The sequence below is a fragment of the Pteropus vampyrus genome, unplaced genomic scaffold (assembly GCF_000151845.1).
Source record: "Pteropus vampyrus isolate Shadow unplaced genomic scaffold, Pvam_2.0 Scaffold62, whole genome shotgun sequence".
NCBI lineage: Eukaryota > Metazoa > Chordata > Mammalia > Chiroptera > Pteropodidae > Pteropus > Pteropus vampyrus.
The window spans coordinates 1,679,286-1,704,226 of record NW_011888843.1 but is presented as its reverse complement, the minus strand read 5'-3'; the positions used below and the strand labels follow the sequence as shown (position 1 = coordinate 1,704,226).

The 24,941-nt window shown below is 32.2% G+C and overlaps 1 protein-coding gene across 3 annotated transcripts in view; it reads left to right on the top strand.

The window, feature by feature from the left end:
- Positions 1 to 24,941, top strand: part of KIAA1468 (KIAA1468 ortholog) — a 102,356-nt gene that overhangs the window by 24,788 nt on the left and 52,627 nt on the right. For all 3 annotated transcript variants that reach the window (XM_011361067.2, XM_011361066.2, XM_023531136.1), the window contains 8 exons: positions 6,819 to 6,890; positions 7,002 to 7,057; positions 7,158 to 7,271; positions 12,805 to 13,008; positions 13,114 to 13,205; positions 13,837 to 14,130; positions 16,737 to 16,812; positions 17,824 to 17,919. In XM_011361067.2, the coding sequence (XP_011359369.1) occupies positions 6,819 to 6,890; positions 7,002 to 7,057; positions 7,158 to 7,271; positions 12,805 to 13,008; positions 13,114 to 13,205; positions 13,837 to 14,130; positions 16,737 to 16,812; positions 17,824 to 17,919 (1,004 nt within the window). The remainder of the gene's footprint in view (positions 1 to 6,818; positions 6,891 to 7,001; positions 7,058 to 7,157; positions 7,272 to 12,804; positions 13,009 to 13,113; positions 13,206 to 13,836; positions 14,131 to 16,736; positions 16,813 to 17,823; positions 17,920 to 24,941) is intronic.

Here is a 24,941-nt window from a genome sequence, read left to right as displayed (position 1 = left end):
GTAGATTCCTCTCTTGACCAACTCTGTTGAATTTTTTTCCATTTACTGGGACAAGTTTGTTAAAACCTGTCAAATGTTTATCTGTCATGGTCATTATGAATAAAAGTGAGTGTTAATTTTTACACTGTTTGCTCTATTCTAAACACTGTCCTAAATGTATATTAACTTATTGAGTTATAGAATTATCATTATCCTTCCCTCCCCAGGAAACTGAGGTATTCAGAGGGATTATTTAAGACTTCAGTGGCAGAGCTAGGGTTCAAATGCAGAGAGCCAGCAACAGAGCCCACAATTGACTGTATGTACCATGTGCTACCTCTTAGCATGAAGGATAAGGTTTGACCTGGTTAAAATGACATTGTAATATATGATTTTCATTCATTGTTCAGAAGTAGAGATAATGCATATTTAAAAATCTCAGAGAGTATTACATGAATTTAAAAAGATGTAATTGTTTTTAGTTTAGCAGAAGCTAAAGGAAGATTCAGCAATGTAAATAATAGCAATATCAAGTGAATAATGTGGGTGGCTCCCTATATCATATCATGATTTGTCATGGCATTATTAATTCACAGCTGTGTCAAACGGCAAATCGCATTAGTAACATCTAAAAATTAGCAAATCAAATGGAAATTATTTGCATAATTTCATGACTAATTTATCCTAATTATTTCCTTTTTAAGTATTGTTACATATAATTATATAGTAAATGTTAGATATTATATATTTTGTGTTATATAATATTTTAGTTTATTGAGAGTAACCAAATATCTAGTTTTATATATTGTATTATTGTTCAAATGGTTGCATATTAGAAAATAATTCCTACCTCAAAATTGGCCACATAATTATTTTCTTTCCTTTAATTTGCATTTGAAAACTTAAATTTTAGATTTAGTCAACTTTAAGAGACTCATTATTATTCTCATTATTTAGGTATTTTAGTATTTCTAATTAGGGGAGACATCGATTTAAAAGAAAATGTTATAACTAAGCATAACTAAAAATGGAATGTTTTAAATACATGGTAGTTTTCACCCTATATTTTTAACCTAAGGATTATATTCTCTCTAACTTTGATGAGATAAATTAATTTTTGATTACGATGCAAATACATACATAAATGCTGTCTTTCATTCTTCATTGGAAAAGGGAAAGAAAACGCATGTTATTCCCAGAGAATAGCTTGGAGAGCTTTTGTACCATAGCCAGTTATTGAACCAAACGTATGACATGTGAGTGAATTGAAACTTTATGAAAAAGTTTCAATCACAATTCCCATTTCAAAGAAGATTTTTGACTCTTTGCTAAGCATGGGTAGTAACTTAAAAGCTTGCAAGACCCATAATCCAAAAAGGAATTATCCTGTCATCTGTCATTAGATCACATGTAAACCTCACTGAGAAAGAACAAAGATCTCTTTATTATTTTGTTATACCAGTCTTGGGCAGAAGGAGGTTATAAGATCACACGGGTATTGAATCCGTTGGCCCACCATGCAAATGTAGGGTCTGCTCTACCTTTAATCAGCTTTTGCCATTTATCAGACGAATAGATACTACATTTGTTTCTAGCATCATTCTTTCCATCTTTTTCCTAAATTTAAAAATCTAATTATTTTGTTCAAGTCCATACAGGTGTTCCCTCAAAGAAGAAGAGATCTCTAAATGAACAAATGTTTATGGAGCACCTGCTCTGTGCTAGGCTCTAGGTTGGGGGCTTTGTATAAAATTTTATTTAATCTTGTTAACAATCCTATGAAATAGGTTATGATATCCTTATTTTGTAGATGAGAAAACTGAGGCTACTAGGATTGAGAAATTTGCCCAGTAGCTTCCCATACTATAAAGGGCAAGATCAGGCTGTGAACACATAGGTTTTTATTCCAGAGTCCACAATATATCTTTTAGTACCAGGCTGCAGCTCCTTATTTTAAATATTTCCATTTCTGAATTCAGAACTGTCAATTTTTACATAAAAATGCTGTAAGGAATAGTAGTCACCAACCAAAATGAGCTATATCTAACCTATTTTTTAGTAAAAACTCTCTATGATATTAAACAAAGCTAGTGTTACTTGGTGCATATACAGTGTACCTGTTAAATTTTCAAGTTTTCTTAAAAAATAGCAAGGGACACCTATATTCTAAATATTGGGGTTGCCATTCTCTAATATATTTTAGGCATTTTGGGTATGCTATGTTAGGTACTAGGTTCTGCACTAGATATAGAAACATGAAATAGTTTCTGCCCTCAAGGAATGTATTTGCATTTATATAACACAAATAAACGTCCCTACTTTGGAAATAGTGATAAGAACGTTGTTAATTTTGGAACCACCTGCATTCCTGCCTCAGGTTCACATGACCCATCTTTTAGCGTCAGAGTCTCTGACTTTAGTTGTTCTCGTGTCTCTTCCTATTATTGTATTACTTCTCTAGTTCACACCTTAACTTTTATGTTGGGATCTAGAGAACTATAAAAACTGTGCTTTCTGATTTGCAGGAAAGATGCTCCTTAAAGCTGGTGAGACAGTAATGTTTCAGATTTATTACACATGACATCAAGTATTGGAATGCTCATTCATTCAACAAATATTTGAGTGCTTACTCTATATTCAGTAGACGCATGGGAGCATTTGAGGTCTTGCACATGTCGTCAGTTTGGCTAAAATAAACTCCTAGAATTAAAAAAAAAAAAAAATAGACATGTGAAGCCATTATAAAGCTTACATAATCTAGTAGACTTTCTAAAATAACATTCAAACATTCAGGATTTTGCCCGTGGGATAACCTGGCCCTGTGCCCTGGGTAAGAAGCGGCATCAGGAGCCCTCTTATTTCTTTGCTGTTGGCCTGCAGCATACGTATCTAGCTTTACCAGGATTAAATAAGCCCATTTGTCTTTTTATTATATTTTTCCCCAGTACAGTTATTTGTACTTCCTATGAGCAGTGCTTTTGTTTTTCTTATTTTGAACCTTACTTAAATCTTAGTTATAATTTTGTATGATTCAATACAGGATATGTGCTCCGACAAGGCTTTAGAGGCGACAGGCCCTTAATATGGTTGTACATTGTAATTTACATGATAAATCATAAAGGTCTGAACTAGGAGAGTTGCAAAGACAATTGAGATGGTTGATTATTTAAAGGGTTACTCAAGATTTGGAATCAATATGGCTTGGACATTTAATTAATGTGGGAGAAAGTGCAAGGGATAAGCGGAGTAATCTGTAGATTTTCTGTTTAGGCAGCTGGGTAGGTAGTGGTACCGTAAATGGGAGGAGATTGCAGGAGGAGGGAGAGCAGATTTGAGAGGAATTTGATGAAATTCATTTGGATAGGATAGAATTCAGAACTTATGAGACATTCAAGTGGGCATAGCCAGGTGATAATTATTAAGTAGGTCTGTATCTTGGGGAAAAGGTTTAAAGGTTTCTGAATCTTCAGAGTATTTGTGATAGTTAAAATCATAAGAGTGAATATCATTCCAGTGGAGTATAGAGTAAGTAAAGGGCCAAGGATGGCACCCTGGGAAACACCAGCTCTGAGATGAGTGATAGAGGAATCTGTAAGAGAACCTGAGCAGGAGGAACAGTAATGGAAAGAATTTATTTTAAGACTTGGAGAAGAAGTTTTTTTTCCATTAAAATGAATATAGAAAACTAAATGTCTACTAACTATGGATATTGCATCTTGGTTCCAATCATTTATTTGTCACTATCTACCAACTCATGGCTAACAGTACTATGTCTTTCTGAAGTCTCTAAAAGGCAAGGAGAATTCTCTAAACCCAGAAGGAGTGGTGATGGTACTGTCTTAAGCTTTTTGTATAATTTTAGGAAAAAAATTTTTACTCTAACTCATAGTATTAAGAGAATTTTTCCTTTTCCTAGAAAAGTTCCCGCGATAATAAAATAAATGTTAAAGATGGAGAAGTGGTATTTTATTATGAACTCAAATCATTTTACATTCAGAAGAAAAACAAATTCCAGGACTTGAGAGAAGACAGTTTTATGTGTGCCATAAAGTGGCATGGTCCTTGACTCAGCCTTATTGATTTGAACTCTTCAGTAGTGAACAGGAATGGGAATGAAAAAAATACTTGACTGATTAGTGTTATGGAAAAGATCTTCCAAAATAATATTTTGCGTTTTGTGCCAAAATGAGCTAAACTAGCAAATATTTCAAGATAATAGTAGTGATATATTGAGATGTGGTATCAAAAGATTGATTTTTTTTTTTCTGCTTTGAAATTTAACACTTCACTTTGTTTCCACATAGTCAGTCAGTTGTATGTCTCCTAAGTCAGGAGAGCATGATCTTTTAGCACACAAGTACCTCTGATGTTATACCAGATTATCCAACCCTGGTTGGGAAACGACTGTTTCAACTGATCTGGAATTGGTTGTACTGACTTAATCATTCATTATTTTGGTAAGATTTGTAATACGCATTATTAGAATATACCCATTTTTGCAGTTGTTACTTTAGTTCCAATAAAACTGCATTCAGCAGGGTCGAGCTGCTAGAGGGTTGGGATAGTGGACTAAGCAGGTTGATAATTGGTTCCTACGGTGCTTTTTAAAAACATACATATCCTCGAACATTTTTATGAAGAATTATAATATTTGAAAAATACTCGAAGGTTGTTTGGTACAGTGTATCTTTTTATAGTAATTTTAAGCTTTAAGTCAATTTTTTTAAATAAAGATGAAACAAATTCATGTATGTGTAAATATAGCTGTGCAGACCTTTCTTGTGAAACTCTCACATAACTGGAATGACTCACGTAACTGGAATGACTGAATTATAGCGTGCCTTTATAGAGATGTGCTATAGCTTTAGAGATATGCCTCTGTCTTTTAAAGTTTATATTAAAGTTTATATTAAGAAACATGCAGCAGAGTGAATTCATTTTGATAAGCACTATCTTTTCAAAGTATTGGTAACTTCTAATGACATTTGGCAGTGTATATGTATATGTGCATAAAAATCTAAATTCTTGCCGTCTGACATGGGTTTTTCTGGCTTTCTGTGCCTTGATCATTCAGTGTTTTGCTCTTGGTCACCTAAACTTTCGCCAGTTGAATTTGGTTTTTCACAGTTTGTGTTTTAACCATTTTTTCATTTTTTTTTTTTCCATATTTCTGTCTTCTGGTGCAGGGCATTTCTGATCTGCAATTGTTCTGTAATGTCTTAGTAAATTGTAAGTGATACTGAAACATAAACGTATACTCTTTTTACTTAAGATATAGTTAAGTATTTTTAAATCAAAATCAATTACCTATAATTTTGAAATTAAAAAAAAAGTAAACCTATTCTCTTCCTTACACACTGAACCTGTGCAGTCTAACTTTCAACATAGACTCTCAGAGTTTCCAGAAGTGTTATGTTTTAGGGAAAATATTTTAACTTTGTTGCACAGAAATGTTTGCAGATCAGCATTGCTGACTACCGAAAAAGAAATAGTTACATACAGGTCATCTGATTTTTAGTTGTGCTTCCATGTTGCTGCAGTGAAATTCTGTGCATCAAAATAATTGGCCTTCATGTACTAGAAGTGATTCAGTTACATCTTAAGTTTTTAATGAAAATATGCAAACTGAGTGAATCCTAATTTTTCCATATATTTTTATAGCTTTGTTGTCTCTGATAACATCTCATTTGCCATCTTCTTTTTTCTATTTATTAGTCAATCAGGAAAAAAAATCACTTATTTAATTAGCTAGTTTTTATGCAGAACTATTTAATATAATAATTTTTTAATATCCAGTTGTGACAAAGATGACTTAATTTTCCTAGAGGTTTACTTCACAGAAATGGCTTTCTTTATATTTTAGAGTAGTATTTATATATTTTAAAGAAAATTCCATTTAAGATACATACAGTTAAATCTTGCTCATAATGAAACATTTTAAAAAGCTTATTAAAATGTTTCCAATATTAATCTCTATCTTATAATCAGACCCTGATAAAAGAGATATCTTTGAGTTTTGTTATAATTGAACAGTTATCAGAAACTTTGTAATTCTAAATAATTTTATTTAGTATCCTTAGATAACTATACTTTTAGAATTGTACACAATCCTTTGCTTTAGGATGAACTTAATTAGAAATTAAAAGACAAACTATTTCTACCCTTTGGTTTAAAGGAAAACTAAAATAAACCCTTAGGAACTTTTTTTTAGATATGTGTTTAACATATCTAAGCTTGTTTGTAGAAAACACGCTTGTATGTAGAAAAATTTATAGGTAGCCCAACATTTGTTAAAGATTTAAGCTATATTCCTTCAATATCTTAATGAAGGGATATATTCACTAACATTTTTATATATTGATTTATAGCATTATTCTAGATAATATATTTTTAAATTCCTAAGGTCTTCTTTAAGTATATTTGCTTGGAGTTCATCTAATTTTTATCTTTTCCCCTAAAATTGTCACCTGAAAACATCTCATTGCATTTTTTTACCTAGACTGAGTGAAACAGAAGCACCCGGCTTACCAATATTTTTATTTACCTAGATGAGAGTATGCCATAGATTTTATTTTTTAAATAGAGCTATTCCTTGTCAGACAGCTAGAACATTTTGTCAGTAGTCCCCTGAAATCTAAAACTATGGAAAACATTCACCAGTTTGCTTGCAAATCAACTCTGCTGCATGCGTTCACAAGATTCATAAAGATTGCATGCTTTCTGTTTTCAATACAAATTGTATTTTTTTTTCATACCCATCCTTGCTTTTTATTTTTTTATTTTTGTTTCCCTTTTCTTGGTTGGATGCCTGTGTGTGTTTATTCCAAATCCCTGTCCAGTCCTGGAGTTTGAACTACGGAAAGCCAAGGAGACCATTCAGGCCCTCCGAGCCAACCTGACAAAGGCTGCAGGTGGTGTACATACAACTTTTTTGAGACTTTTTCTACTTTGACAATGTAGAAGTAGCTGAGATATTTTCAAATGTAAAATAGTAAAATATTATTTATATTTTCTTCCACCAGAACATGAAGTTCCTTTACAGGAACGAAAAAATTACAAATCAAGTCCTGAAATTCAGGTGGGTGAATGGTAGATCCAAAAGTGTCTTCCACATAAAATGGTAGCGTGAATATTGAAGGAGGAAACCTTATAGTCTTGTTATCTTATTTTGCCTCCAGGAGCCAATCAAACCTCTTGAAAAGAGAGCTCTAAACTTCTTAGTCAATGAATTTTTATTGAAGAATAACTACAAGCTTACATCAATAACCTTTTCAGATGAAAATGATGATCAGGTACAGTTACTTTTTTTTAACAATGATACATTTCCTTTTTAACTTACAATGTATTTATTTTCTCTTTTATTTACTTTCTTTAACTTCTTAAAGTTATACATATAGTAAAATTCTATAACTCTAGTTATCAAACTCATTTCCTTACCTACCCAGTCTAGTATCCTACTGACTTAAAGATATTTCTTCTTTTTACATAAGGACTTATTCTTTTCAGGTAGCTTTTTACAACTCCCCAGTAACTATATAACTTACTCATATTTCCATGTATTTATAGAATATGCTGAGGTTTTACTTTAAACATTTACTTGGTAGTACAAATTAATGTATACTTATAAAAAGTTTACCTAAAAACCTTTTCAGTAGCACTGTAATAATTAAGATGATAGATAATAGCAATTAAGAGAATATTTTGAATGAGAGTGAATATAAGTTATGTTTGTTTGGATAGGGGCCAACTTTAGAACCTCATTGTTTTCCTGATAAAATCTTGTAAGCAAAGAAATGATGGCTTGTTTTAATGTCATCTCCGAACTCTGTGATATTTTGACTCTTAGTGCTAATAGATTAATTTGCATCTTGCATCTTAAGAAGGTCAATACCAAAGAGTTTATTATGTAGAAATCAGGAGGCCATCATTTTAGATCAGATATATTCCATTGGTCAATAAAATATCCCATGGATCATTTAGCAAAATTAGACGTTCTCTAAGGGAGGTGACAGTTCAGTTACTCCCTCAGTTATTGTACATAACATTTTACATAACATTATACAACAATTCTACGTAACGCTTTATCATATCAAATCTAACAACATGTAAAAAGACTAACACATCATGACCCAATGGCTTATCCAAGGAATGTAAGGTTGATTTAATATCAAATATCAGTCATTGTGACTCACCATATTAAGAAACTAAAAGAAAAAAAAAGTTATATGATCATCTCAGAAGATGCAAAAAAAGCATTTGACACAATCGAACCTTCTTTCTCCATAAAAACTTTAAAGAAACTAGGAATAGAGAGAAATCTCCTCAACCTCATAAAAGACATTTATAGAAAACCTATCACTAACATCATACTTTAACAGTAAAAGATGAGGAACAAAGCAAGGATGTCTGCTCTCACTACTTCTCTTGAACTTTGTACTGAAGATTTTAGCCAATACAAGGTAAGGGAAAGAAACGAAAGGCACACCTTTTGGAAAGGAAGAAGTAAAAATGTCTTTATTAACTGATGGCATGATTGTATATATAGAAAATCCTATGGACCATCCAAAAAAGATGCTAAAACTAATCATTGATTTTAGTGAGGTTGTAAGATACAAGATCAATAAACAGAAATCAATTGTATTTCTGTATGCTAACAAAAATTAGAAATTGAAATTTTAAAATAGTATTTATAGAGTATCAAAAAAGAGGAATACTTAGAGATAAACCTGATAAGGCTTGTCCTCTGAAAACCATTATATATGCTGAGAGAAACTAAAGAAGATGTAAATGAAGTATTACGCTCAGAGGTCAGAGAATTCAATGTTGTCAAAGTATCAGTTTCCCAAATTGATTTTTATTTTCAGTACAATCTCAGTCAAAACCTCACCAGCATTTTTTTAGAGATTAATTAGTTTATTCCAAAATTTGTATGGAAATGAAAAGAACCTAACACTATAGCCCCCCAAAAAAAATTTAATAAAGAAAGACAAAGTTGGAGGAATTTGAAGTACCTGACTTCAATATTTTGTAGTTGAGACAGTCTTATTGGCATAAAGATAGACAAATAGATTAATAGACCATGATAGAGAATAAAGAGATTGACTTACACATAGATGATCTTTTGATTTGACAAAATGCCAAGTAAATTCCATATAGAAAGAATAGTCTTTTTTAACATTTGGTGCTGAAATATTTTGATATTCATAAGCCCTACCCCTAAACAAACTTCAAACCATATATCACACCAAATACAAAAATTAATTCAAATAGATCATAGACTTAAATGTAAATTCTAAAGCTATAAGGCTTCTAGAAGAAAACATGGGAAAAATATATTTAACTTTGAAAGGTAAACAGATTTCTTAGATATGACACCAAAAGCATGATGTTTTTCACCATATTTTTTCTCATCGAAATTAATAATGTCTGCTCTTTGAAAGCCACTTTGAAGCAAATGAAAATATAAGCCATAGATTGAGTGAAATATTTACAAGTACATATCTGATAAAAGACTTGTATCCAGCATATATAAAGATCTCTCTAAACTCAATAATAGCAAAACAACCTAATTTTTAAAACAATGGATAAAAGATTTAAACAGATATTTCAACAAAGAACATATATTGCAATACTACAACACACTAGAGCATCTAACTAAGACTGTACCAAGTCTTGGCAAGGATGTTAAGCAACTAGAAATCTTATCATTGCTAGTGGGAATGTAAAATGGTACAGTCACTTCATAACACATTTTGACAGTTTCTTTAAAAAGTTAAGACATTCATCATCTATATGACCTGGCATTCCCTTTCTAGATATTACAATCGAAGAGAAATGAAAGCATGTGTCCATACAAAGACTCCTACACAATATACATAGCAGTTTTATGTAAAATAGCTAAAATCTGGGAATCCAACCAAATGCAAAGAACAGGTGATTGGATAAAAAATCTTGTATCTTTACAGTGAAATACTACTTGGCAATAAAAAGGAATGAACTACTGATAGATGTGGTATGGATTAATCTGAAAATCATTAATCCGAATGAAAGAAACCAGACAGGGTACTTACTGTATGATTCTATTTATATAAAATTCTAGAAATGTAAAGAAAATAGACCAGTATTTGCCTAGCAACAGGGCGGGTGTGAGGAACAGAGGGAAGGATGACAAAGGGATCAGAGAAAACTTGGGAATGAACAAGTTTCTTCATTGTGATGATCTATTCAGGGGTGTACACGTATGTCAAAATTTAGCAAATTATACATTTTAAATTAGCTCCTGGATTCATTTCACTTGTGCAGTTTATTCTATTTTAATTATACCTCAGTAAAGCTGTTTTTTTTTTTTTTTTTTTTTCTAAAAGAAAAGCGTTGGAAGTGTTTGCCAATAACCTGTTCTTTAACTATAGGAACATTTAGTGCTTATTTCAACTGGCCTGAAATCAGTGCTATCTAAAGCCCTCACTGCTCTTACATTCAACTTCTGGCCAAAAAGTAAGACTTTTTACCCTGTTTTATTTTCCATCATATGCCTTCATTTATCCTCTATATGGTACTTGTCATTACCTCGAATTATCTCTCGTCTCCTCGACTAGACTATAAGCTCCTTGAAGCTAATAGAATCCCTTGTTCATCTCTGTATCTGCATATATGAAAAGCACTTAATAAATATTTACTGATAGTTTTCTCATATTTTTATCTGCATACATTCATTGTCATACTGCTCTTCGCTTCCCTCTGCCAGTTCTTCTATGACTGATTTACTTCCCATCTTTTCTTTCTATTACGCTATTTGAAACTTTTATTTAATCAGAAGTAAACTTTCTATATTTTCAACTTCTCCTCAGAATGTCCTTTTTGCCTTAAGTAAAACGTCTTTTCATTGAGGACCCTGTTTCTTCTCCTTTTCAAGTAGGTATTATAATCTACTACCAGAAGCTCTATACTCCACTGTAGGAAATTACCATGCTCCCGCTGCCATGCTCTGGGCTTTGTCACTGTCTTGCTCCCACTAATCTGTTTTTTCACCATATTGTCTCCGCTTCCCTAATCTCTCCCTGTTTTTTACATCAGTCATCTCTCTGTCTTCTGCTTTAACTCCTTCCTTGTCAATTCTAAATTTATATGCCCGCTCGACTTTCTTTTTAGCTTATTCTTCTACCAGCCTCTTCAGCATTATCTTTACCTCTTAATTATAATCATGCCAAACAGAAGGGCTCGCATCTCCCTGAACATATCTGGTTCATTTGGAGCTTTGTATTTTTGCTCATTCTTCTCTTTGCCTGTGAAATAATTAGTTCCCCCGTCTTTGCATTGCCATCTGCCCCGTAAGTACCTAAACCTTTTCTGAGAGAGTTGTCGTCAGCTTCCAGAAACCTTACCTTACCCTCCCCCCACACTTCGAGACAGAAATCGACTCGTCTCTGAATTCTGAACAGTTCTTCGGTCATAATACCTGTGATATTTAGATTCTACCTATTTCTGTATGTCCCCACTCTTTAACTGTGAAAGTCCATGAATGGCGACAGTATTTTTTTCCCTGGTTCTAAGCAAAGGGTTGATATCTAATAAATACTGAATGGATATAGATGGATACATGGACATTTGAATAATATCTGTAATATTCATTTAATAATTTTTTAAAAGATTAAATTTGTTGAGTTCTCAGAGGCCAAGCACTGTATTAATGATTTAATATACATTTTATACATTTTATTTTATCCTTAATAAAACCCTAAGAGGTAAGTATTATACCCATCTCACAGATGACCTGCTTGTTTCAAATTAATTTATAACAGTAGTAAGAGGAAACAGATATGAATTTCATACTTGGGTTTGGTTTTCTCCAAAGCCCCCATTTTAAATACCTATCTTATATCTGCCTCAGATTTAACTCTCAGTAATAACTGTTCCCATTCATTGAGCCCTTAAAGGATTGAGTATCACATTTAAAACAGTCAAATAAATATAAACCAAAAACAAATTATAAGACATCAAATTAGTACTAAGTTTTGATGTATTAAAGGAAGAGAGACTGGTAGGCCAATGTATTTGCCTATGATTGATTACTCTGGAACTTTATAAATCTCTTTTAAAAATCTTTGCCCATAAAATGCTTGAGGTACTATGCTTTTTTGTACTTTAATAATAAAATTGTGTCAAACTAGCAAGAATAATTCCTACACAACAAATCTAAGAGTAACTGTTGGTTTCTAGAAGTTGCCAGAAGCATTTTTTTTACTATAAACGAGAATCGAACAGCTACAGCAAAAAAAGCAAGCAGATTAAATTGCTTGCTTACCCACCAGAGTTTACACTGAATATATATAGGTTAGAATAATAAAAAAGGAAGAACAAAGTTAATGTCATCACTTAGCTTACTTATAAATAATAGGTACAACTTATGAAGTAAGACTTCTTAAATCTAGACATGTTCTTTGACTTAATACAAATATTTAAGCATATTTTATTATCTTGAAAGTTGACACAAGCTTTAAAGTTGATAGTTTGCATTTTTGAGAGATTTAATGAAAAGATTGTATGTGCAACATCTTGACATCTAAGATAGTTAAACCTGTTTACCTAGAATAGCAGGAAACTTACAAGAATAATACTGGACAAGGAAGATGTAAAAATAAGTTTATGAACGATATTTACTTATACTTAGAACATATATTCTAATATTATAACAAAATTATGATTATATTGCGTTTTCAAGATATTAGCAATAAACAAAGATTAGCAATAAGGAATAAAATATATCTCAAAAACGCAGGATAAAATCACCTCAGATTGTTTTTTATATAATTATTTTTTATCTTTTAGGATTTTGAACTATGGGATGATGTAGGGTTAAACATTCCGAAACCTCCAGACTTACTGCAACTCTACCGAGATTTTGGAAATCATCAGGTGACAGGAAAAGACCTTGTGGATGTGGCCAGCGGAGTAGAAGAGGATGAATTAGAGGCCCTCACACCAATTTTAAGCAACCTTCCTCCACCTCTTGGAACTCCTCAAACTGTAGAGGTAAGAGATATTACCTAACTAATCAAGTCCCCCCAAATATTTTAAGATATGTAAAAACGTATTATGAGATCTTGAGTTTCTCTTTTTCTCCTGTTTTGATTTTAGAACTCCTTGCTAGTACAGAAATTAGAAGATAAAATTAGTTTATTAAATAGTGAGAAATGGTCTTTGATGGAACAAATCAGAAGACTTGAAAGGTTAGTATTTAATCATCATTTCTTAAAAAACTTTAAATTTTTAAAAGAAATCGGTAGTTATATAAATACACAAAATAACATCTCAGTTGTCAGACATAATTTTTCACATTATAAAGCTTCTGAGAGAAAATCTTATAATGCTTTATATATTTAATATGTCCTTTTTTTCCCCCAAAAAAAGATTATTAAACCATTGTAGTGATCTTACAATTATATCTTGGAACCTAAGAATAAGTATTTTTACTCCCCCTCAGTCCTGTCAATATGAATAAAATAACTCCTTCACGTTAGTGTTAAACACATTTCTCATTTATTATTTCATTTAATTCTTGACTAATCCTGTGGGTTAGATGAAATTATCTTCATTTTGCAATGAAGAAATGAAAGTTAAGTGCTAATCAAGGGGAGAGTTTATAAGGCCAATTTTATTCTTCTTTGGTGAAAGTTTGTAGCTACAGTTAAGGTATACGAAGCATCACTGTATATGCTACGGAAAAGATTAACCAGTTGTCAAACCATTTTCTATTAATATTTTAAACTTTTAAGGCATTAAACCCATTATGAGATTTATGTTATTGCCAAAGTTTTTTAAAAACAATTAATGTCTGATAATTTTTCTTTCTTTCTACAGTGAAATGGACTTTCTCAAAAGTGAACACTTTGCTGTCCCAGTAGTTTGTGACTCTGTTCAACCTTCTTTAGATCAGTCTCTTCACAAAGACTCTGAAGACAGTGGACAGAATCCAGTTATAAATAATTCAGACGAGGGAAAAAACAAGGATATCCATCTTTCAGAATCAGATGAGGTTGATTCCACCACTCCTAAAGAGACTGTCCCAAACTCTTTACCCAGGAGAGAAAGAGAAGGAATGCCTTCTTCTTCTCCATCGAGGAAAAACACAGTCCATTTTGATAAACCCAACAGGTTAGTGTACATCCTATATTTTGGAATACATCTTTCAGCTGTTTAGTGCTTCGTGACACTGGAAGAGCTTCAGTTCTTATTAGAACTGCTTCTACAGACCAGAGATATGAATTTTTACCTTGGGGTTAACACATAGCAAAGTTACATGTCACGAAAAAAATCACAAAGTAATTGCTAAGTTAAATTGCATTAAAAAGGCATGAACCATAAATGGCATAGGTTCTATCTTAGCTGAGTATTTAAACCCATAAATAACACGTATGTTACTATGTGCTGCAAACACTTGACACTGTGCTTTTTACCTTTTCTCTGTTCTTCAGTTATTGTCAGACTCAGAAGAGGTTTTGGTTCTGCGTAGTTGCCTGTGATAAAGAACAGTTTCTGCTCTTAGTCTTTTTTTCTGTGTCTGCTTCCATTACTAATAATGTATCATTAATAGTCTCTTAATTCATTTATTTCATTTTTATGGGGTCGCAGTGATTGAACTCAGCATGGTCCCTGCCCTTGGCGATCATGTTTTCTAGTGCCAAGGAGACAAAATACAATTAAAATTTTATTTTACAATGTAAATAATTTTAAGAAAGAAATATTTACTGAGTTCTTTTTAATATGTCGGGCACAGTTCTAAATGTTTTATGTATACTCACTTATTTAATCCTCACAAATATCCTGTCGTGCACTGTGGGCCACAAAGTCATGCTTCCTCCTCTTGTTAAACAGAGGGATGTTATACCCAGTGTTGGATATAAGAGGAAAGTGTGACTAATTTGTTTTAGACTTATAGGAACTCATTATTAGTGAGAAGTATTTGAATTTTTTTTAAGCAAATATTTCCACTAATGAACCACAAATTTTTGTACCCACTGGGTATGTTTTTTCTTTAGGTATTACGGAGCTTATAAAAATTGAAGTAGATGTGGCCTAGTTCTTAAAGTGCATTTATTCTAATATGAATAAGATATAGTCATAAAAATCTGTTATGAAAGTCCACCATAACAGCGTTTAGTATTTCGGAGTACTTCCATGTATCTCCTTTGATATTCCAAAGCCACTCTGTGGAGGAAGATGATTGTTAAATTTGTTCAGCCAATTTTTTTAGCTCCCAACTATGTGCCAGGCAGTGTTAACAGGAATATTATTATAGTAAATAAAACATAGAGTAATCCCTTCAGTCACAAACCTTACAGTATGAGAGAGACCAACAATCAGACAATTATAATAAAGTATGAAACGTGGTAATATAAGAGAAGTTCAGCTTGCTCTGGGAACACACTCTCAGTGTACCTGACCTAGTCATCAGGAAAGGTTTCGGGAAGAAATGTTCTCTAACCTGAGACCTGACAATTAAGTGGGAGTTAACCAGGCAAAGAGATAAGGGGAAGAGTGTCCCCACTAAGAGAGGACAGCTTGTGCTAGGAGAACACCATGCGTGCATTTGGGGAACTAAAAAGAATTTACTAAGGTTTAAGCAAAGAATGCAACTGAGAAGAATGACAGAAGATGAAGGTGGAGAATTAAGCAAAGGCTCAGTTTTGTAAGCTCTCTCATTTTGAAGAGTTGGCGCATGATGGTATCTAAGTTTTAGAAAGAGTACTCTGCAGTAGAGGTAGTTGGAGGGTAGCAAGACTGGAGGAAAGGAGTCTTACAGGTTATATATTAGAAAAATCCGAGTAAAAAATGTGGCCTGTCCTGTGTTGGAAAAAAGTGGATAGATTTGCAAGGTAGTTAGAAGGTAAAAGATTGATTGAATTTGAGGTTAAAAGAAAGGAAAGTATAAAGGCAGATTAGAGGTTTCTGGCCTGGGCAATTGCATGGATTCTGCCTCCCACCACTAAAAGAATGTGGGAAGGGAAATATAAATGAGCAAACAAGCCCACTCTATAATCAGAGGAATTACTGAGTGCCACTTTGTGGTTTACATTAAATAACTTTTATTGCATAACTTTTGGTGTTAGCTCTTTTCTTCGTAGATTGAACACATACGGTACAAATCATAGTTATAATTGTACGAATACTACTACATAGAGACCGATGTTGTATAGAAACATAAATAGACAAATATTTTCAATTATAAAAATACTTTCTTTAAAATATGCCATGAATATTGAATGAGCCTCTCCTTTACTTATCTTAAATTTTACTTCTTTTATGTGGATTTCTAATATTAAGGTTTATCATTAGCATTATATAAATCTGCAAAACTTTAATTCCTCTCAGCATTATACCAGATCACCCTTTACATCACTGTTTACCCTTCTGGGACTATGAGAACTGAGGAGAAAAAAGTCCTCATTTCAGATTTCGCAAATACTTTCTATATTCATTGACCTGCAAGTGCCACTTCAGGTTTGATCCACATCATCTATGGGCCATTTATTCACATAACATCAAGCTACTTTAACATCAGCTGTTCTTACTGACTTTTTTTCCTTATATAATTCTGCAGTGAGATGCCCATCAAGTCATTGGTGGCTGAGAAATCCAGTTAACACTCATGGGTCAAGATTAATGCAAGAATTGGAGTGATAACATGTAACTTATTTTGTCCTTGAATGCCTGTGTAACTGCTGAGTATTGTCCCCTTTTCATCCACTCTTTTCTTCTAGGAAATTGTCTCCTGCTTTCCACCAAGCACTACTCTCTTTTTGTCGCATGTCAGCAGATAGTCGTTTAGGATCAGAGGTAAATTATACCAGATATTCTTGTAACTTTCTTAAAACATTCAGTTTCTTCATAGTATCTCATCTAAAAACATCTGTGCTAATACTCTACTTCAAATACAAATGTATTATTTAAAATAATGCTCTAAGAAATAGTTTCTAAAATTTTTAACTTTTAAGGATGGTATTTCATTATTTCTACTCTTTGGATTGAAGCTTTGTTTGGTATTAAAGTGACTTTTTGTGGCCTATTTTTAATTTGTTATGTCTACTAACATATGGTTATATTTCTCTCTTTAATATAATTCAGAAAACCAACTTAGGTGTAGATATTGTTTATATTTCAGTTCTTTTTAGGTCACTCCATTATTTTTATTTCATTAGGAGTAATTGTCTTTAATTGCTGAGTTTCTTAACTCCCAGACTAGTTTTCCTCAAGTGCTTTGTAGTTGTTATTTCAGACTCATCTTGAGAAGTTATTTTATTTTATTTTTTTCTCCTGTCTTTATACTCACTCCTCCCTTTCTGGCTGTTTTATGGTTGACTCCGCTTGACCTCTCCTGGCTTCTGTCCCACAATGTCATTGAGAATATGAAAAAGCTAGAGGATGGTTTGAATGCAGTTCTGGCAATCCTCTTGTAAGACTGGGTCAGGCTTCTCTGGCCTCCCCTTGCATGCAGCTTCATCATACAAATGATCTCCTTAGCCAGAGATTTGTGAGCATCTTTTCAAGAACTAAAGAAATGCTATTGAAGCTGCCCCGATCCTGTGTTATCCCTACTCGCTCCCAGAACTGAGGCATTGTAGGCCTCCTAGGTTTCACCCTTGCTTCTTACAGATGTTTTAAATCCACTTCTAGCCTACAGAAATGTTTGTCCCATTTGGGAACACAGTTGTTGTTTTCATCATCATTGTAAGGTATAATTTTGGATGCATATTTGGAGCAGAGGTGTCAAGGTCTAAAGAATGAACTATAGGTACCATCCCACACAGTTCAGCACTGTCATCATTTATTAATTCTTTGGTTTTCCAGGTGTCTCGGATTGCAGACAGTGAGAAAAGTGTCATGTTAATGCTGGGACGCTGCCTACCACACATCGTTCCTAACGTGCTGTTAGCAAAGAGAGAGGTAAGACACACGAAAGTATTTCATTACAGTAATCTCATCGTGTTGTCCATTTTTTGTCATTTTGAAGTTTAGTCTTATGTTTTTATTTTGTTAAAGTCTATTACTTGCAATCATATTCTTACTTTTGTGCATGCATCTCTGCTCCTAGAGAATGGTTTTACACCTCTGTCAGGTGAGTTCAGTAAAACTGCATGGTATTCACGTTGTTCCATTTTGCTTAAAGCATCATTAGCTTGTGCAACACTAACTATTACTGTAGGTCCATTTATGTGCTGTGAACACTGTCTGTTTTTCACATTACCAGTTAACTAATTTCTCTCTGTTCTTGATGTGATTTGCTAGATATGTCTCCAGAAATAGACACTCTGTATGGAAAATTAACAGGAACTAAAAATGTAATTCTTTTTTTAAATGTACTTATAATTACCTATTATAATGTTAGTTTTGTTGTATTTGTTTGGCAATAATCATGCTGATGATGATAGGATAGTTGTAATATTGATTACAATAACATTTGAAAGTATCTTTTTTCTTTTTCTCTAGCTAACCTGTTGATGACAGATGCTTTAAATATCCATAATACCATAGCAAATATATTCTAATACACATAGCCTATGTGATAAGCCATAGTGTAGAAAGTTCTTTTTATAGTTATATTTAGCCAATAAAAGATTAATCAAAAGTTGTTTGAATGACACTGGATGATTTATTTGCAAATAAATTTAATTATTTATTTGAATTATTCAGTTTATGAAATCAATTATCAGTTCACAAAATTTCTTACAAAAAAATAGAATAAGAATATTTTAGAATGTATCATTAATAACTTTCTTCTGTTATCTTCTTAATATTTACCACTGATTTCAATCATAATTCATGGGACCTACAGTATGATAGGTACACAATGCATTGGCAAAACCCATATAAAGCTTATCCTTAATTATCTGTTTAGCACAAGAAATTTGTACTGATCTTCAAGAAGACATATGTAGAGCTTTAAAAATTTTAATTCTGGCAGGCATTTTTAATTTTAAAAAAATAAAAATGACTTTTCTTACTGATGCTTTTACCTATTATTTAAATATAGTTGTGAGATATTAATAAGTATGGAAAATTTTCTGTCTTGAAGGATCAGTGTCCAATTTCAGACTGTTTTGCAGTTCTGCCTGGCAGAATGGTGTTTGAGCTCCTTTTTATTTTTTAGCTTGTAACATAATCCATGCAATGCATTAATGTTTGCATCCCTCTTACTATGTTTTCTTAATATCATCTTTAAAATATCACAGAAACCTAATTGTTATGAAATGCAGTATAAGCTTTTTAATTTAATTTTCATTCTTTCTTTTTTTTTTATCATAAAAGACTCTGCCACTAAAACCTGTATGGACTGCATGAAGTATTTTTAAATTTGCATCATCAGTAATCAGATATATTATATATATAAATATATGTATAAACATATATACACATACATATACATATACACATGTGTATTTTATTCATGTTATGATGTTTACTTTTCTGGCTGATTTTAAGTTTTTTATATTTAAAAAATACATATTTATAATTTCGTGAAGACTTGATCATTTATCTTTATTGAATTATTTGTACCTTATTCTGCTTTATCAGAAAATTTATTATTTATAATATACTAAAGTTGTATTCCCTCAAAATTGAATTGGTAAATAATGAAATCTGTCTTGGTTTACATGAAACCAGTCCCAGGCCATAAAAGGACAAAACTTTTATTTCATTTTATTCTTTGATATTGGATTACTTTTATTTAATATTTTACCTTAGTTCCTTAAATCTATATTTTTGAAAAGGTATTGTGATTGAAGGGTTATTCCATGGTTTAACACCTTTTAAATATAAAAAGGTATACAACAAAAACTCTTATACTTGTCCCTGAGCCACCATTCCACATGCAATAAATGTTATTAGCTTCTAGTGTGTTCTTTCAAGTCCTATGCCCATTTTTTAATTGCATTATTTGTTTTTTGAGTTGTAAGAGTTCTTACAATTCTGGATATTAAATTCGTATTAAATATATGACAGGTAGGTGTTTTCTCTCATCCTGTAGGTTGTCTTTCCACATTCTTGATAATGTCCTTTGATGGGCAAATGTTTTTCATTTTTGTGAAGTCTGATTTATCTAATTTTTTCTTTTGTTGCTTGTGTTTTTCATGTAAATTTAAGAATCTATTGCCAAATCTGAAGTCAGGAATATTTACCTAATTATAAATTTTCTTCTAGTATTTTTATAGCAATAGCTCTTATATTTAGGACATTGATCCATTTTAAGTTTTGTTTGGGGGGAGGTTGGTTTTTTTGTTGTTGTTGTTGTCGTTGTTGTCGTCATTGTTGTTGTTTATATATAGAGTAAGGCAGGGGTCCAACTTTATTCTTTTCAGGTGATTATCCAGTTGTCCCAGCACCATTTGCGAAAGAGAAAATTGTTTCCCCATTGAATGGTCATGACACCTTTGTTGAAAATCAATTGGCTATAGATGTTTGGTTTTATTTCTGGACTCAAAGTTCTATTCCATTGATCTTTATATTTATCCTTATGCCTGTTCCACACTATTTTGATTACTGTAGTAGCTATGTGGTAAGTTTTGAAAATGGAAAGTATGAGGGGTTTTTTGTGGTTTCTGTGAGCTTTTCTATGTCTAGAATCATGTTACCTGCAAATAGAGATAATTTTGCTTCTTCCTTTCCAATTTGGATGCCTTTCATTTCATTCTCTTGCTTAGTAGGAGTTCTAGTAAAATGTTGAATAGCAGTGTTTTGAGAAAGCAGATGCTCTTATCCTGTTCCTACATTTAGGAGAAAAGCTTTCAGTCTTTCACCACAATGATGCTAACTATGGGTTTTTCATAAATGCCCTTTATCATATTAGTTTGCTGAGTGTTTTTATCATGAAAGCATATTGAATTTGTTAGATATTTTTTGTGCATTGATTGAGATGATGATTTGTTTCCATTAGTTTTTATTGATGTGGTATAATATATTGATGATTTTTTTATATGTCGAACCAACCTTGCATTCCGGGGATTATTCCACTTGAACGTGGTTTATAATTCTTTTAATGTGTTCTTGGATTTGGTAGTATTTTATTGTGCATTTCTGCATCTAAATTCATGAGGGATGTTAGTCTGTAAAGTTCTTTTCTTTTGCTATCTGTCTGGTTTTTTATCAAGCTAATGATGGCCTTATAGAATGTGTTAGAAATTTTTCATCATCTATTTTTTGGAAGAGTTTGAATAGGATTGGTATTCTTTAAATGTATTTTAGAATTCACCACTGAAGCCATCTGATCCTAGAACTTTTCTTTGTTTAGCAGATTTTTTTTTATTAATGGGTCTATTGATATTCTATTTCTTCTTGAGTCAGTTTTGGTAATTTATGTGATTCTAGAATTAGTTCATTTTATCTTGATTATCTATTTGATTATTAGTAAACCATTATTTGTGCTGTTCACTTCTAATCCTTTTAATTTTTGTAAGGTTGGTACTAATGTCCACTTCTTCATTTCTAGCTCTAGCTATTTGTATCTTATCTCTTTTTTCTTAGTCTTGGCTAAGTTCTGTCAATTTTGTTGATTTTCTCTATTGTTTTTCTTTTCTATATTTCATTTATCTCTGCTCTGATCTTTATTATTTCCTTCTTTCTGCTGGCCTTGGGTTTAGTTTGCTCTTAATCTAGTTCCTTAAGGTATAAAGCAAGGTTGTTGAATTGGGGTCTTGCTTCTTTTTTAATGGAGGCATTTATAGCTATAAGTTTCCCTCTGAGTACTGCCACGTCCAGCAAGTGGTAAATCCTGCTACATCCAGCAAGGCCCTGGAAAATAATCCTGAGTGGGAACAGTGGGAGATTGAGAAAAGAAAGAAGACAAAGAGCTGGGATCAGGAGGTCCACTATCCACTGATGATGGAGTAGTAGCCCAGTTTTATTTTTGCAAGCTGCTTTTATACAAGTGCATACAATTGATAACTAAAATAAGACTATCCCCACCCAGTCTACACACCCTGCTATAATCTTTTGCATTTCGATCTGTTCGAGGCTATGAGCGTACTCCCTGCCCTGGAGCAACACAGCATTGTTCTTTAATCAGTTCCTCCTTTCCCATTCTTAGGAGGGTTTGTAGAAGTGAGGCAACCCTTGATTGATCTCACAGATTGCAAGAACCTTGTCTGCTTGCAATCTGCTCTCCACAGAGTACTACTTTTGCTACATCTCATAAGTTTTGGTTATGTTGTGTTTTCTGTTTTCATTCATTCATCTCAAAGTGTTTTCTGATTTCCTTATTGATTTCTTTGACCCATTCATCATTTAAGTGTGTTATTTAACATCAACATATTCTTATGTCCCTCCTATCATTGATTTTTAATTGTGTTCCATTGTAGTTAGAGAAGATATTTTGTATGATTTCAGTCTTTTGAAATTTTATCGAGAATTGTCTATACCCTAGCATATGGTCTAGCCTTCAGAACGTTCCATGTGTACTTGAGAAGACTGTATATTCTGCTTTTGTCAGGTGGCGTGTTCTTTATGTATATATCTACTAGATCTAATTGTTTTATAGTGTTCAAGTCCCCTACTTCCTTACTGATTTCCTGTCTAGATGTTCTAGCCATTATTGAAACTGGGGTATTAAAGTCTCCAGCTATTTTAGTTATATTTTATGCATGTATAAACAAACTCAAATATATGCTCTTTTTTCCGTGACTTAAACAAATAATATTATACAATATGCACTATTCTCCACTTTGTTTTTTTCCATGTAACATGTTTTTGTACCTTTCTTTGTCAGTATATAAAGAACTAGCTACATAATAGCTAGTAGTTTAATTGTACTTTAATATGTTTTAGTGTTTTTTCAAACTTTATTGACTATGTGTGCTCTCATTAAGACATTTTACATCATGTGCCAACATATAAGTAATATAAAAGGTTTACAAATCAAGTCTTGCCTTTAGTAATTACGAAAAGTTAAAATAGAAGATAGTAAAAGCAAAGAAGATTTTATAAATATTTTAAAACAATAAAGAATATACGTAAATAAAGACTAAAAAAGAAAGAAATGCTCTTCCTGACCCATTCGATTGATTTTGTGACCTCCTGTTTTAAAGGGAATAACATAAAGGTTAATTAAAACTATCTAATAAATGAAACTTTTTATTTTTTATAAAAGTGAAAAGCACAGTGAATGTAGATATTAGTGTTATTGGTTTTTTTATTTTAAAAGGAAAACTAACAACCTCACTCAAACTTCAGGTCATAATTATAGCAATTTCTAAATTTGGCAATGTATACTTCAAAACCAAGATGCCATTGATTTGTAACATTTATGTACTTTTAAGAAAGAAAAAGAATTCCAGTTAAATTATGACACGCTCTCCATTGTAAAGACCCAACTTCAGAGATGATAACAGTGGAAAAAAATTTCCTCCTATGTTCTTTGAAGTAATGATAACCACTTTTTACCAGTTCGTATTTTTAAAAAACTTTCTTTTTTTTTTCTTTTTGGGGGAAAAAAATAAAATAATGAACTAATTTTCTGTATGTGGCTTATGTAGTAGCCACATTACGGAATAAATTGATTTGTCTTTTGATCTATGAATATAGTAAATAGGCTGAATAAGTTGATTTTTTTACAATCTCTGCTATAAATGCATTTGATGGAAAAAATTTTTTAATTAAAAAAAACAAGATTTCATAAAGGATTACTTCTAAAAGCATTTTTATAATGATACATCTAAATTTAACTTTCATTTTCATTCTATACCAAGGAAATATATGCCATCAGCTAGCTAAAGTTGGAAAAGGAGAAGGAAACCAGTGCCTTGAATGGGGGTGGGGTGAGTAGACATGGTGGATGAGTCCAAGATTTGCAGGGGGAGGATGTTGAAAATGTTCCAAAATTAGATTGGTGATGGTTACACAACTCTGAATAAACTAAAAATTACTGATTGTACACTTGAAATGCATGAATTTTAGGATATATAAAATATCTCATTAAAGCTGTAAAAACAAAAAAGCAAAGGAGAGAACCAGTTCCTAAAAAGTTTTAGAAGTAGTACCTCTAAAGACCTACTAATCTTCTAAGAAACCAAACTTTGCTCTTTTACATATTACCGTTCATATTTGCCCCATGGTAAATTTTTTTACTTATGAGTAATAATAGCCTAGATAGTAATAAAGTAGATAAGCTCGTTTCATCTTCTTTACGTGTGTGTGTGTGTGTGTGTGTGTGTGTGTGTGTGTGTGTGTTAATTTTGGGACTAAATCACGTGCTCTTTAGTAGTATCATAGCTTTAGAGTCATCTGAGTGTTTCAGTTAGGCTTCCTAAAAGTTAAGCCTCAGGAATTATAGATATTAATAATTCTAAGAATAGATATTTTAACCACCCTTGAAGTGTAGAACTTTTCCAGAGGTGAGTAACCTTGTTTCTTCCTTATGTGAGTCTTTTTGATGTTCTTCTTTTTTTTTTTTTTTTACGTGTTATCATCAATACCCTGACAAGTTTCAACTGAAAATTTTAATCAGAGGTTGTCAGTAGTTGATTTTAAATTATAATTCATGATTATTTAATTCCTAGGCAAAAGACCAGATGAAAAATCTTTAAATAACAACTATCTAAAATTTTTATCCAAAGCTTGAGTTATAGGAAATAATTTTAGTGGAACGGTGAGGGCAAGCAATGAACCGTAATTTATTGGACTGATGTGTTACTTTCCCAGAACAGTAGAATTTTGCCTCTTGACCTAAAGTATGCAAAACATTTCCTCTTCTCATGTGATCTAAATGTAATGCTTCCTTTTCTGTTTTAGATTCCTTTCAAATATTGGAGCCATTATCTTATCAACATTACTATGCTTTTTTTAATGTTAAAATTTACCTGATCTCATTTCCTACTTCATTTCTCCCCACTTAACATCTAATTACTCAACTCACATTGTTTTAAATCCTTTTAGATACTCTTTTCTTCTGTTTTATAGCCTGAACATACATTAAT